This window comes from Mixophyes fleayi, chromosome 3 (assembly GCF_038048845.1).
Source record: "Mixophyes fleayi isolate aMixFle1 chromosome 3, aMixFle1.hap1, whole genome shotgun sequence".
Classification (NCBI taxonomy): domain Eukaryota; kingdom Metazoa; phylum Chordata; class Amphibia; order Anura; family Limnodynastidae; genus Mixophyes; species Mixophyes fleayi.
The window spans coordinates 168,250,512-168,265,284 of NC_134404.1; the positions used below are offsets into that span (position 1 = coordinate 168,250,512).

A 14,773-nucleotide genomic window follows, 5' to 3' on the forward strand; every position below is an offset into this window, starting at 1 on the left:
GACCAACAGCTCTACATAACATATACTTACTCATAACTATCATGTTGCCCTGGCTTTAGATCCTGTTGTAGCTATGTATATATGTTTGTATTTAAAACTTGTGTCAAACCAATGTGCAACCACCTTTCCTTCTTCATATAACAAAATGGGTCTCACCAGGGTAGAATCAAAGTTTTGTTATCTTGTTATCTCTGCAGTACCAAGTATCCTAAAAGAGGCAATACCAGCCACCACAAAGAATATTGATGCAGAGCTTCAGTCATGTCTGGAGATGATATACAAGTACACAGCTGTCATTGAAGAGATGGACGGAAAATCAGCAAAAAGTAATCTATTGAACTTAACCCAGCTGAAAGAATCGCTTTTCAATGCGCGGCAACATGAGGCCTTTTTAAATATTATTCTGGTAAGTGTTGTGCGTAATAACCATGAACTTGTGTATGTGTTACATGTGTACAGGTGAATAGAATAGAATCATTTTGTGCAGTAATTCCCAACTAGTGTGTAAGGACACGTTTGTAAGTCACCATAACAGGCAGAATGTGCCACAAGACATAGCTACTAAGGATAAATGCCATGAAAGAAGTTATAGTTACGCAATAGACTTAGCCTATATGGTGGTCAAAGTGAATAATATTTTCAGTCAATGAAAATATAAAAGATTCCGTCAAGGTGTGGGTTTTTTAATTTAAGTATATTTGATTCTGTGCGTTGCTTTTTTTTTATTACACTATTGTATGTGTCATGAAATAAAAAAGCATATGGGAAATGTGTCCATAAACCAGAGGTTGAGGACCACTATGTTGAAGAAGTCTGTTTGTATTTTTTTGTGTGAAAAGCCACCATATGAACTAGAATACATTGGAACAAGAGTTTAACAGACAATATAACTGTCATTAGTGGAAGTGTATTATCATGGCGCTGCCTTGTGTGATCACATGAAACCTCTAATCATTTGTTTTCTAGTCGGATGTCAATGCGTGTGCACAACAAATGGAATTGATGGATAAACAGTATGGATCACAAATGGAACAATTAAGAGCCACTGTTCAGTCAAAGACCGCAATTCCCACTGCACAGGTCTATGTAAGTAATAATAGTTGACTGTGGATCCTATGTCCTTTATTTATATTTCACTGTTTTCCTGTTCAAATTGTTTTATTCCAAAACATAACTAAGAGTAAAAAATAGCTTCCTTTTAAGATGACCACACATAGTGCAGTCCATACAGTCTGATAGCCTGGATCTGTAATCAGTTTGCTCATGCATGTGAGTAGACAAATTGTACATCTGGCCATTCAGGGATCATGCAAGTGAACAGATTGTAATGTACAGCTAGACCTCCTGTACTCATGCTGAGTTGGGAATTCGTCCGTTTGCTTAGCGTAAAATACGTAAATTTGTACTGCCCATGCCCACCAAAAAAAGCGTAGGCTACTTCTTTATGCAGATTTGTTACTTGCACTTCCTTGGAGAGGTGTGATGGGGGAGGGAAGGGGAGTGCAAGTACAATAAGGGCATGTTTGCGTTATTGCAAACTGAGAAGACCCACGTGGAGATGTATTTATGTCTGCCAGTAGCTGTTTCACTTTTGCCCGAGGGCTGGTGCAAATACTCACTGATGAGGATGACGGATGCCAGTCCTGGCTTCTGAATGGCTGATTGTGAATACACCTCTAAAGCTGAAAGGTCCTTTCTTCATTTATCGTGCATACAAATTATGATGTTGACGGTGTGTTTTGAAGTTAATTTTTTTGCTACTTATATGTATATGCTAAAAGGAATATTATATCTGCTTTATTGCAATTAAACCTAATAGTGAATGTGGTTTTCACTCTCAAAACAGATGTTAACAAACCTTTTTTGTGCTTAAGACCTGGGGGTAAATGTATCATAGTGCGGGTTGGACAAGTCGCCGGAAATCAGCGAGATGACAGCTTAAATTTAAAGCGGTGCTGCCTTGTAAAGGTTTCCCTTTACAAGGCAGCACCGCTTTAAATTTAAGCTGTCATCTCGCTGATTTCCGGCGACTTGTCCAACCCGCACTATGATACATTTACCCCCTGGTTGGGTGTAAGTGTATCTGAGTGTGAGTACACCTGATGTAAACCTGGTGCAAATGTGACTGTTGCAGAGCTGGATACATCTTGAGATGCTAGCACCACATATTACACTATTTTTAGCTGAGGGTTTTAAGAATTTACTCAGCATCAACCCCTCTGTGCTCCCATTCAATTGACATGTAATATATATGCTGCACCTAGTACTTTTCAGTAATGAGTTTATTTATGTACATGGCAAATACCATGCTGGTAGTGAAGAGCTAGCACACTTGGTGTTATGTCAGTGAAGCATAGTAGTAAAGAGAATGGGACTATTGGTTACAAAACTCTCAGCTAATAGAGGCTGTATGTGTCTCTTTCAGCCACTCTTTATTTCTCTGTCTAAGCTGTGGAACAGCTTCCAGGATGAGATTGTATTGTTAAGTGTCCTTAGCAATATGACTGCAAACCTGCAACCATTTCTAGGACTCCATCAAGAGCTCTTTCCTGCGCACGTCATCCAGCCACTTCTCAGTGATTTAACAGTGAAAACTGATGAGGAGAGGATTAAAGAAAGCACAGGTGAGAATAGCAGAAGGTTGGAGGACATTGTTCACATTCTGGGGCAAGTCAGTATAAATAATGATAAAATTAATTAAACACAGTAAAGACAATAATCGAAAATTGAAATTGCATTCCAGGCAAAGATAAATGTTGGAGTCTGGTAGAGGACACTTTATTTAAACCTGTTTGACTCAACCACTGAAAACATAAAGCCATACTGACCCCATTTGTATATTTTATAGTTCAGATTTATTGTATTAGATGTTCTTCAAGTATGCCTGCCTTATAGAACATGATGTGTGTAATCTCAATACTATGCATCCTAGTGACACTATCCATAAACTATAGACGTGTACATCTATGTTTAGGTTCTCCATATTGCCATTATCATGCTATTAAATAATCTTAGATTTTAATTTTAGGCTATAAAATTCATAATTGCGGAGAAGATTCTGGACAAAATTGTCTAGTATTGTTTGAGTCTCTAGATATCTGGTCTTAAGCTGAAGGCAGATAGTTTTAGATTTTTAAAGGCATAAGCATCCTTGGTGTGTGCTACAATATGGGTTGCCTAAATAGCCCATTCAGCAACCAATAGGGAGGAAATAAGGGAAAGATAAACCGCAGCCCGATGGTGTGTTGACCCCCCTTGGCACGTTCATCGCATGTGGTGGTGCTTCTCAGACAGACCACAATATTCTCCTCTTAATAACCCAGTGTGTCCATACAGTGATCCACAAGAATCAAATCTAATTGACTAATACTCAAATACTTCCTTTATTCATCTGCAGGAATCACAAATCCTATTAGAGATGTTTGGGGTGCAGCAGTACACCTGTACATTCATTACACCTGCTGTACTGACAGAAAGAACATTCCTCCCTGTCTATTTTATTACTACCATGGTTTCTTTACCCATTATGATGGGTCTATTTTTATGATCATAAAACCTTATTAAAACAAAAACACATTTTCCATCCTCATTTAATCTCATTCATTATATTTGCATCCATCCCACCCCCATTCACCTAAATCAAATATTCTGCAAATGACTGAACTATGTATGTGCCACTGCATACAAAACTCTGTGCAAGCACAAGGGCCCAGTGAGAGAAGGAACCCCACTCTAGGTAACCTGGTTCTACAACCAGTAATGGACAGAGGCTTGAAAGTCATCTATGATATAATTTTTAATTTGTAATTCAATGTAGTTTTGCTTCCATAAGTGACTTCAGGCACTAGTCTGATATTATTTTATTTCTTTCTCTAGGGATTCAGGTAAATCCCTCAGATTTTCTCACTCAGGAGTGGTTCTTCCAAGAAACCACAGCTAATTATGAACGTCTTCCAATTCAGTACCATGGATTTTGTGGCTTTACTATTGCTACAAAAGATGGGCTCCTGTTACCAGGTAGTGTATGACCTAATATGATGCTTAGAAAGTTGCACATTCACTGAGGATTGTTTGGGCTGGCCAATCTATGAATACAAATTTTGAGGACATACTATATCTTGCTGATGCATTACAAAAATAGACTTTCAAGATCAAAGTGATTGAGCATTTAAACTAATTTCCAAAACAATTTTTACAACCCCGCATGAATCGCAGAAAAAAATGAAGCAATTATAGCAATACTCCCACTACATCTTGCAATATGCATTTAGTTCTCAAGAATGGTGTCACAAATGCAAGAGAAGAATTGCTCCAGTTGTTAGAACGTTGGTGAATTATACAATGAGAAAAAAATAGCAATTTTAGTAAAGTTTTTTTTTTGGTTCTGAAACTTTGTCTAACAAAACTCAGTAGCTTTATTCTTTTGTATTGCTCTGCTATTTGACATGGGAGGGGTGACCATTGTTCTAAGTATCTTCTGTGCTAATGTGAAGTTGTTTTTCTTTTAATAACATTTTACAATGAAACAGACTTTCAGGCAGCTGTTTCATATTTACCATGCTTTTAATAAGGAAATAGATGCAGGCTTGTATGGCCCAATGTACTATAATGCAGACTTATAAAATGTGATAAAAAAAACGTATATAATAAGTTTACAGGTAGTCTACAAATGTTCAGTTGTTTCATTTTAAAATATTTTATTTTTATTAGGAAACCCAAGTATTGGTATTCTAAAGCACAGGGAAAGATATTATGTTTTCAGCTCCAAGGAAGCTGCCTACATGTTTGCTCAGGATCCTGATCACTACATAACTTTAATTGGAGAAAAAGCTAAACAGTGCGCAGAACTGATACAGTTATTGGAATTGTACCAGCAGTTTGCATCCATCACACCTTACTCCCAGGTATGGGAACTACTTTTCATGTGATATCGCTGCTGCCTTCTATACAAAATAGCAGAGAAGTGTATTGTACCTTGTAATGACTAATCACTACCTTACTTTAACCCCTGTTATGGGGGTAGTCAATCAGAATTGCTACAAATAACTTGTAGCGCTTTTAACTAGTTCTATTAAAGACACAAAACAGGACACAATGGGGCATATTCAATTGTTGTTTTTCCGCGCCGCGGAAAAACTAGTACAGTTAATACGGTAATATGTAGCTGGATTTCAGCTCGCGGCTCAGGGAGCTGCGAGCTGAAATCCAGCAAGTAAATTACCGTATTAACTGTTTTTCCGCGCACGATTACGGTAATCGTGCGCAGACCGCGAGATTTTCTGCATTTCCGCCGAGAATTGAATATGCCCCAAAGGTTTCCCTGCTCATGCACTTTCTCTTTTATAGCTCCAGCTAACAGAGGGTAGCCATTTAAAGAGAACTTGTTTCTAGCTTCAAGATTGTTATTTTATTTCCTTATTACAAAGTGTCTTGTGCACTATGGGGCTTATAAAGTGTGGGACGTACGTCAGTTTATGCAGCATATCTTATGTAAAACCGACCTGCGCATGCCGAGAAAGTAAGTGCACGCCTATGCAGACTTGCATGTTTCTGGCAGTTAGCAATTAAGCCCACCTGCGACTAGAGAGCCGGGACAGGGCAGTCTTGCATACGCTGAGCCCAGTAAATGCAGCTGATGCAGTCCTGCAGACACACGCTATATACCTGTTACAAGGTGTATCTCTTGTACCTGCCTAGAGCAGGTACAAATACTCACTGCTGCCAACTTATCGTTAACCGGGCACTTATGCTGCTAGTGTGGAGGTGTAAGCATCTCAAGATGTGTATGGCTCTCCATATGGGCAGAAATACACTATTTATCCATGCTCCTTTTTTGAGTAAATTACTCCCATTAGTCCCCATGTGTTTAAAAGGTAAAAAAAAAGTGTTGCTATGTACCTCGGTTTGCCTAATATCTATGCTAAAGATTTTGAGTTAAGCGTCTGTTTTCATACTCAAAGTGGACATTGACTTTTTGCATATGTTACTTTCCCACCAGACTCAAGCTCCTGAAATGTTGTTGATGAAACCAATCACCAAATGCAATAGCGGCACACAAACAGATACACACATTCTGGAAACCAACATTGTCAAGTCATATGAGTGGAATGAATGGGAACTGCGGAGGAAAGCAATTAAACTGGTTTGTATGAGCATTGTTAAAACAATTATTTTGTGTCCCCAAATTTATTCTGAAAAGTACCTAGAATAATAGAATAAAAAAAAGTTAACTTCAGAAAAGAAATTCCAACGTGAAGTTGTTTGGAACAGTGTATATATATATATATATATATATATATATATATATATATATATATATATATATATATGAGAGGCAGTAGACATCGTGCACTAAATTGAGGCAGCCATTGTGCCCGGAATGTCACTGAGGCACTTCATGACATATGAATTCCCTAGGCACCGGTCCTAGGAAATTCAGAAGGCTCTTTTCTCATTAATGTTAGTTCAGTCAACAAAAATGGCTAAATCTACTGCGTATAGTAGACTGGTGTTCATGAGATCAAACACCAAGGGGTAAATGTATCAAGCTGAGAGTTTTTCGGCGAGTTTGATAAACCAATCAGATTCTAGCTATCATTTATTTACAACATTTTACAAAATGACAGCTAGAATCTGATTGGTTGCTACAGGCAACATCTCCACTTTTCAAACCCGCTGGAAAACTCTCAGCTTGATATATTTACCCCCAAATTGGGGTGATTCAATGAGCTGTGAGTTGCCCTTTTTCCATGTGTAATGTGCCCTAGATGATGCGAGCAAGCAAAAATTAACTAAATCAAACCATATTTTCAGTCGCTATCAGTGCCATGGGTCTTGTAATTGAATTGCTCTCCAGTACATCACATGTGGAAAAATTAATGTGCATGCAACTTGCACCTAATTTATTTAGTGTCTTCAAAAGGCCCAAATGTTGGTTTTTTTAAGCTAAAATCATTGTCAAGTGACTAAGTTGTATGGTGTATTGAATCATTAATATCATTCTAGTTCACTTTTCTCATCCTTATACTATGCAAAGGTAGATGTAAATAAACAGAGTTCTTTATGAAACTAAATTAGACAGGATTTTTTTGTGTATGCTAATAAAAAAAGAGTGAATGTTGGGAGGTCACAGTAGACTTATCCAATGCGTTTCATCCATGGTAAATGCATTGAATAGGACTTTTCTTTAACTCATTCTCAACTTCAATTAGGGTACAGTTAATTACAGTCTCAAAGTTTCTTAAGTGCCTTTATTTAAAATAAGTACCCACGCTCTAAACACCAACTTGCATACAGATCAATTAGGAATACTCTGCATTATCCTCATATCATAGTTGGCACACTGGCTCTGTTTTCTCTCAGGATTTCTGTTGCAGAAAAGCAGATGCAAGCGGATGTATATGTAACTGTCAGGAACCCCTCTAGCCGGTACAGCACAACCCGGAGTCTGCTCTGCCAGTCAGGTGTTCACTGGAGCCCCTAGTGGTGGGGACAGACTTGGCCCCAGACTAGCAGAGGGTCGTGAAGTGTGTACCGACTAGGGGGAACCCAGGTAAGCAGAGTGAAGTCCAGGCAAGGGTCAAGGGCCGGCAGCAGACAGGGAATCCAATACACGATCCAGGGTCAGGGGTCACAAGCACGGTAGCAAGGTCCAGATACAGGCAAGAAGGTCAGGGTCACAGGATACACAGGCAGGGTCAAATCCAGGCAAGGGGTCATACACAGGTAATCAGTCCAAACAGGTTTTCTCCAATACTAACAGGAGCAGGAGCAGGAGCAGGTTAGCTGACAGGCAAACTGGACGCTATAACCAGCAGGGAGGCTAAGCTCTCCCTGCCTTATATACAGACTTTGGCCAATCAGGGCTTAGCCCTGCAACATATCACAGCCCATGCCTCGACAATAATCAGCCCACAGGCTATCTTAGCGCATGCGCCTGGCTGCCTCACTTGCCGGGGCGCACCGCTTGTTACACTCGGCGTCCGGCCGTTGCCTTGACAACGGTCGGGCCCGAGAACCGGAAGTGACGCCCCGGTCGTCATGGAGACGGCCGGGACGTTCACTAGGAACAGGAAGTGAGTCGCGGCGGTGCCCGAGGCCGCGGCGGCTCCTGACAGTACCCCCCCCCTTGAGGAGGGGTTAAGGAACCCCGACACCCAGGTTTTTTAGGGAATTTTTTCAAAAATTCTCTTACAAGTTTTGTAGCATTAAGTTTTCTCCGCGGGACCCAGGACCGCTCCTCCAGGCCGCGATTCCTCCACTGTACCAGGAAGTGTACCTGGCCCTGCACGTTCTTAGAATCGAGAATCTTCTGAATTATGTATTTTTTAGGCTTATTCCGATTCTGTACATGTGGACTTGGAAGCTGGGATTGACTTGGGTATAGTACAGGCTTAAGCAAAGAGCAATGAAATGTGTTTGGTATCCTTAATGACCCAGGAATTTTCAACCTGAATGCCACGGCATTGATATGCTTAATAATGAGAAACGGACCGATGAATTTAGGACCCAATTTCCTGCAAGGCTGTCTGAGCCTAATATTTCGTGTAGAAAGCCACACTTTCTGGCCCACTTTAAGGGAGCAGGTGGTACGGTGGCGATCAGAATTTTTTTTCGCAGAAAATGAGGCCTGTCTTATTGTGTATGTCGAATTGCACTTTTTTCCAAATGACCTGGAGGTCAGCAGCTGTGGAACGCATCTTCGGAATACCAGCGGATCTGAGGGAATACAAGGAATTGGATCTGGGATGGAAACCAAAGTTGCAATAGAATGGCGAGATTTGCGTAGATGAATGATATGAATTGTTATAGGCGAATTCTGCCCAGGGCAATAAGGACGACCAGTTGTCGTGAAATTCGGAAGTGTAGCATCGTAAGAACTGCTCCAAGGACTGATTAACCCTTTCAGTCTGTCCACTAGACTGAGAGTGGTATGCAGACGACAGGCTAATCTTGATTCCAAGCAGGGTACAAAAGGATTTCCAAAATTGTGCTATAAATTGTGACCCACGATCAGAAACAATGTCAACAGGGAGTCCATGGAGGCGGAATATGTGTTGGATGAACAGGACAGCCAGATTTCGAGCACTAGGGAGCCTGGCTAGTGGTATGAAGTGAGACATCTTGCTGAATCGATCTACTACAACCCATATTGTGTTGTGTCCTGCAGAGAGTGGCAGATCGACGATAAAGTCCATGGACAAATGAGTCTAGGGTTTTGCAGGAACGGGCAATGGAATCAATTGACCTAACGGACGATTCCTAGGAACTTTATTCCTGGCACAACCCTCGCAAGAGAGAACATAACTCCTAACATCAGTAGGTAACGATGGTCACCATACAGTACGGGATAAGATTTCCAACGTTTTCCGGATTCCGGGATGTCCAGCAGTCTTACTATTGTGAACTTCTGCAAGAACCGCCTTCCTTAAATGAACCGGCACAAATAAACATCCGTCCGGGGTATTATCTGGGGCTATCCTTTGAAACCTTTGGAGTGTAATGCTCAGGTCTTGGGTCAGCCCAGCGTGGATTATGGAAGGGGGAATGATAGGTTCCGGATTCATAATAGGAACATGATTTGCCAGGAAGCTTCTAGACAGAGCATCTGCTCGGACATTCTTAGAACCTGGTCGGTAGGTGATTACAAAATCGAATCGAGTGAAAAATAGCGACCAACGGGCCTGTCTGGGGTTCAGACGTTTGGCCGACTGAATATATTGTAGGTTTTTATGATCTGTAATCACGGAAATCTGATGCGTGGCACCCTCCAGCCAATGACGCCACTCTTCAAAGGCCCACTTAATTGCCAATAGTTCTCGGTTCCCCATGTCATAGTTGGCTTCCGCCGAAGAGAATTTACGAGAAAAGTAAGCACATGGGTGCAGACGGTGAGTATGAGAGTCCTTCTGAGACAATATAGCACCAGCACCGACATCAGAGGCGTCAACCTCAAGAACAAATGTTTTTTTAGGATCTGGGTGTCTAAGGACCTGAGCGGATACAAAGGCTTTTTTCAGGCTTTCAAATGCAGCTATTGCTTGAGGCGACCAATTAGTGGAATCCATTCCTTTGCGAGTCAGGGTGACAATAGGAGCCACAATATCACCAAAGCCACGAATAAACTGACTATAATAATTGGCGAAGCCCAGGAACCTCTGCACCGCTTTGAGATTATTTGGTTGCACCCAATCCAGGATAGCTTGGACCTTGGTTGGATCCATGGAGAACCCTTCCGAAGAAATTACGTACCCTAGGAAGGATACCTTCTGCACCTCAAACTTGCATTTTTCTAGTTTGGCATAAAGGTGGTGTTCTCGCAATTTCTGTAGGACCTGTTTGACGCGACCTCAATGTATAGTTAATGACTTGGAATAGATGAGAATGTCGTCTAAATAGACGACCACGAAACAATCAAGGAACTCTCGTAGCACTTCGTTAATCAGATCTTGAAACACAGCAGGTGCATTACTGAGGCCAAACGGCATGACCAGATTCTCGTAGTGGCCGGAGTGTGTATTGAATGCCGTCTTCCATTCATCTCCCTCTCTGATGCGAATGAGGTTGTATGCGCCACGGAGATCGATTTTGGTGAAGACCGTGGCACCTCTTAACTGATCAAATAACACTGAGATGAGAGGGAGCGGATAGGTGTTCTTGACTGTAATTTGATTGAGACCCCGGTAGTCAATGCAGGGACGCAGTCCACCATCTTTTTTTGACACAAAGAAGCATCCGGCACCTACAGGAGATTTAGATGGCCTGATGAACCGCTTCTCAAGATTCTCCTCAATATAAGCTTGCATGGACTTGGTCTCGGGACCAGAGAGAGAATATAAGCGCCCCTTAGGTAACTTGGAACCAGGAATCGGCTCAATAGCACAGTCGAAGTCTCGATGAGGCGGTAAGGTGTCAGCAGCCTTTTTGGAGAACACATCCCAGTACTCATGATATTGTGCGGGAAGTTGCTCCGGAATAGACTGGATTACACGTAGAGGCAGAGTCAAGCAGGACTGTGTACAATACGAGCTCCACTGGACAATTTCACCTTTTTCCCAATCCACGACAGGATTGTGACGGGAAAGCCACGGATGGCCCAGGATCAGCGGGACTGATGGACAGTCGATAAGGAGGAGGGTTATGGCCTCGGAATGGAGAGCTCCTATGTTCAGTTGTAGTGATGGAGTCTCGCAAACAATTTTACCTCCAGGCAATGGACTCCCATCTAGACCACAAACTGTAACTGCAGAACGAAGCTTCACCATAGGAATCCCAGCAGAATAGGCAAACCCGATGTTGAGGAAGTTGCCGGCCGCTCCACTATCAATGAAGGCAGACAGGGCCACGGAACTGGCACCGAAAGTAATTTGTGCAGGAATCAGGACAGCATTCTTTTGGGAAACGATTTGCAACCCCAAGTGGACTTTTCCCAGACATGCTCCCTTTTCAGGTTTGTATGGACAAGAACAGGAAAAGTGGCCCTTATTGCCACAATAAAGACATAGGCCTTGTGACCGTCTCTTGTCTCTTTCCTCCGGAGGGAGGTGAAACGCCCCTGACTGCGTAGGCTTCTCAACATCTGTGGAGGCTGAAATAATTGCAGACAAACAAGAAGACGCCTCTTTCTCTGTCTTCCTCTCCTCGATCCTCCTGTTAATTTTAATGGTGAGTTACATAAGGCTCTCCAACGAGGTGGGGGAAGGATACTGCACAAGTGAATCCTTAATCTCCTCTGACAGTCCTAAACGAAACTGGCTGCATAACGCTGGATCATTCCACTCACTGTCAGGCGACCATCTGCGGAATTCAGCGCAGTATTCTTCTGCCGAGCGCAGGCCTTGCTTTAAGGCCCGTAGATGAGCCTCCGCAGAGGCAACTCGATCGGGATCATCGTAAAGGAGGTCTAGTGCATTAAAGAAAGCTTCCAACGATTGCATGATAGGACTCGACTGTGGTAGGGTAACGGCCCAGGACTGGGGGTCACCCTGCAGGAGGGAGATGACAATTCCAACTCTCTGCTGTTCTGAACCAGAAGACCGAGGCTTCAGCCGAAAGTAGAGTTTGCAGCTTTCTTTAAAATTCTGGAACAGAGCTCTATTTCCGGAGAACCGGTCCGGCAAATTTAACTTGGGTTCATCAACTGAACCAGAACTGAGCACTGTAGTCCGGGGGACCCCGTCTGGGGAGGACAACCGTTGGGACAGTTCCCGGATCATCTGGTAGAGGGTCTCAACATGACCCGCCAGGGCTTGAAGAGGAGACGATTTGGTTCCGCTTTCTTCTATACCAACTTCGTCTCCGAAAAGTAAGGCCGGTTATAATGTTAGGAACCCCTCTAGCCGGTACAGCACAACCCGGAGTCTGCTCTGCCAGTCAGGTGTTCACTGGAGCCCCTAGTGGTGGGGACAGACTTGGCCGCAGACTAGCAGAGGGTCGTGAAGTGTGTACCGACTAGGGGGAACCCAGGTAAGCGGAGTGAAGTCCAGGCAAGGTTCAGGGGCCGGCACCAGACAGGGAATCCAATACACGATCCAGGGTCAGGGGTCACAAGCACAGTAGCAAGGTCCAGATACAGGCAAGAAGGTCAGGGTCACAGGATACACAGGCAGGGTCAAATCCAGGCAAGGGGTCATACACAGGTAATCAGTCCAAACAGGTTTTCTCCAATACTAACAGGAGCAGGAGCAGGTTAGCTGACATGCAGACTGGACGCTATAATCAGCAGGGAGGCTAAGCCCTCCCTGCCTTATATACAGACTTTGGCCAATCAGGGCTTAGCCCTGCAACATATCACAGCCCTGCCCCGACAATAATCAGCCCACAGGCTATCTTAGCGCATGCGCCCGGCTGCCTCACTTGCCGGGGCGCACCGCTTGTTACACTCTGCGTCCGGCCATTGCCTTGGCAACGGTCGGGCCCGAGAACCGGAAGTGACGCCCTAGTCGTCATGGAGACGGCCGGGACGTTCACTAGGAACAGGAAGTGAGTCGCGGCGGTGCCCGAGGCCGCCGCGGCTCCTGACAGCAACGGAATAAAATACAGGTCAAACCTGTCAAATGTAGCCTTGTGAACAAGACCTTAGAGAACTTATGTTATTTGTCATTGACTGCATAACTGTGAGCAGTATAATGACTGAGCCCTGTGACTATATTTATTGTATTTTCTTTCTCACAGACTAATTTGCGGCAGAAAGTGACTCATTCCATGCAGACACTTTGCAGCCACATGAGAAGAGAGAACTTCACCCAGGTGTACCTACCAAAGCAAGTGGGCACACAGACAAAACGGGATAACTCAAGCAACGTTCCAAAGCCCCAGGTCTTTCTGTCAGGACTCCGTGGTTGTGGACTGTCAAAACCCACAAACATGGTTAAAGTCAATCTAACAAGAGATGTTGAGGAATCCTAAATTGAGATTTTATGCAATAAATATTCTGTAAATGAATAGATGAAATCAGTGTGAACTTTTAATGACTGCATTGTTTTAATATCAATGGTCTGAAAATATAAAATGCATGCACTTTACTAGTGAAATAAGTGTTTTATTGAAAAAGAATGTAATTTAGTCTGAATATAAAATTATGCCTCTCGTTTACTTTGATGTTTTCTATCACCGTGTGTCAGCTATGGAAACCTGATAATGAACAGAGGGTTTTCTTTGTACAGAATTGCCTATAGACATGTTAAACATACTTTCCTTACACATCTCTTTTCTAGTATAAATATCTTCCTTGCCCTTCTTTGCCCACTCTCTAATTCTAGGACATCACTTTTGTGCAAAATAATTTTCATTATGAGGCAGCACCAGTGTTTTATGAAAGAGGAACAATTATACTTATCAAAAGAAATGTACTTAATAAACGGCAACAGATATCTTCATTAAATATTCTAGTTGTTTCCAATAAATGAAGCATACTAGCTTCTTATTTAAAACTGGTAACTATTAACCGCATGAATAAATTGCCTTAGGCCTTGTACACACAGGGACTGATGCAGAGTGGGATGTACGTCAGATTGTGTAGTGTATCTTGTGTGAAACAGCTCTGTGCACGCCTAGAAAGTGGATGCACGCAAATGCTTGTATGCAGACTTGCTGGATTCTGTCACACTCACCAAGCCTGGAGTGGAGAGACGTAGGAGGAAAGGGTTGTTCTAACAATGGCCTAGTACAGTAAAGGTGTATTTATGCTAACACAGACCTGCAGAAAAATGCATATAAACAAAGTAACACAATTTCACCTTCTGATGAAAGGTCATGGGGGCACAGAAACGCATCAAGGATTTCCAATTTATTCACACATCTTCTAACCAGTTTAGGACTTTTTCTTATTACAAGATGTGTATTTTCACATTGCAGCTGATAACAAGAGACAGACCTTGGTCTGATCTGATCTTTATCACCTTACAGGTGATAGAGGACTCTTCCTAATACATATTGATAGCTGGGGGGCACTGATCTGGAGAGTAATGAGCAAACTGTGAGACCTCTTGTCCTTGAACTGAGAGCTTTGGAAGATTATACCTAGCCTTGTGCTATTTATCCACAGACAGCCACAATCATTCTCTCCTCACGATTCCGCATTATACCTGTGAATTTACAGTAGTGCATACAGCCACTGACACTTATGTTTTAAGATACAGCTATATTTAGCTATTACATGTGTGTATACAACTGATCATGTAACTGTGTTCTCCTTTTTCCCTTAGCACCAGCTTTTTTTTTGTAATAATTGTTTTTATATGTGTACTTTTTAAATAAATTGTTTTTCAACTAA

General features: G+C 42.5%; 1 protein-coding gene across 2 annotated transcripts in view; it reads left to right on the top strand.

Annotated features, from left to right (window-relative positions):
- Window positions 1-14,773, top strand: part of CFAP206 (cilia and flagella associated protein 206) — a 30,641-nt gene extending 15,868 nt beyond the window's left edge. For both annotated transcript variants that reach the window (XM_075202748.1, XM_075202749.1), the window contains 7 exons: window positions 198-406; window positions 967-1,086; window positions 2,426-2,624; window positions 3,877-4,017; window positions 4,711-4,904; window positions 5,999-6,142; window positions 13,174-14,773. In XM_075202748.1, the coding sequence (XP_075058849.1) occupies window positions 198-406; window positions 967-1,086; window positions 2,426-2,624; window positions 3,877-4,017; window positions 4,711-4,904; window positions 5,999-6,142; window positions 13,174-13,407 (1,241 nt within the window). In that variant the 3' untranslated portion in view covers window positions 13,408-14,773. The remainder of the gene's footprint in view (window positions 1-197; window positions 407-966; window positions 1,087-2,425; window positions 2,625-3,876; window positions 4,018-4,710; window positions 4,905-5,998; window positions 6,143-13,173) is intronic.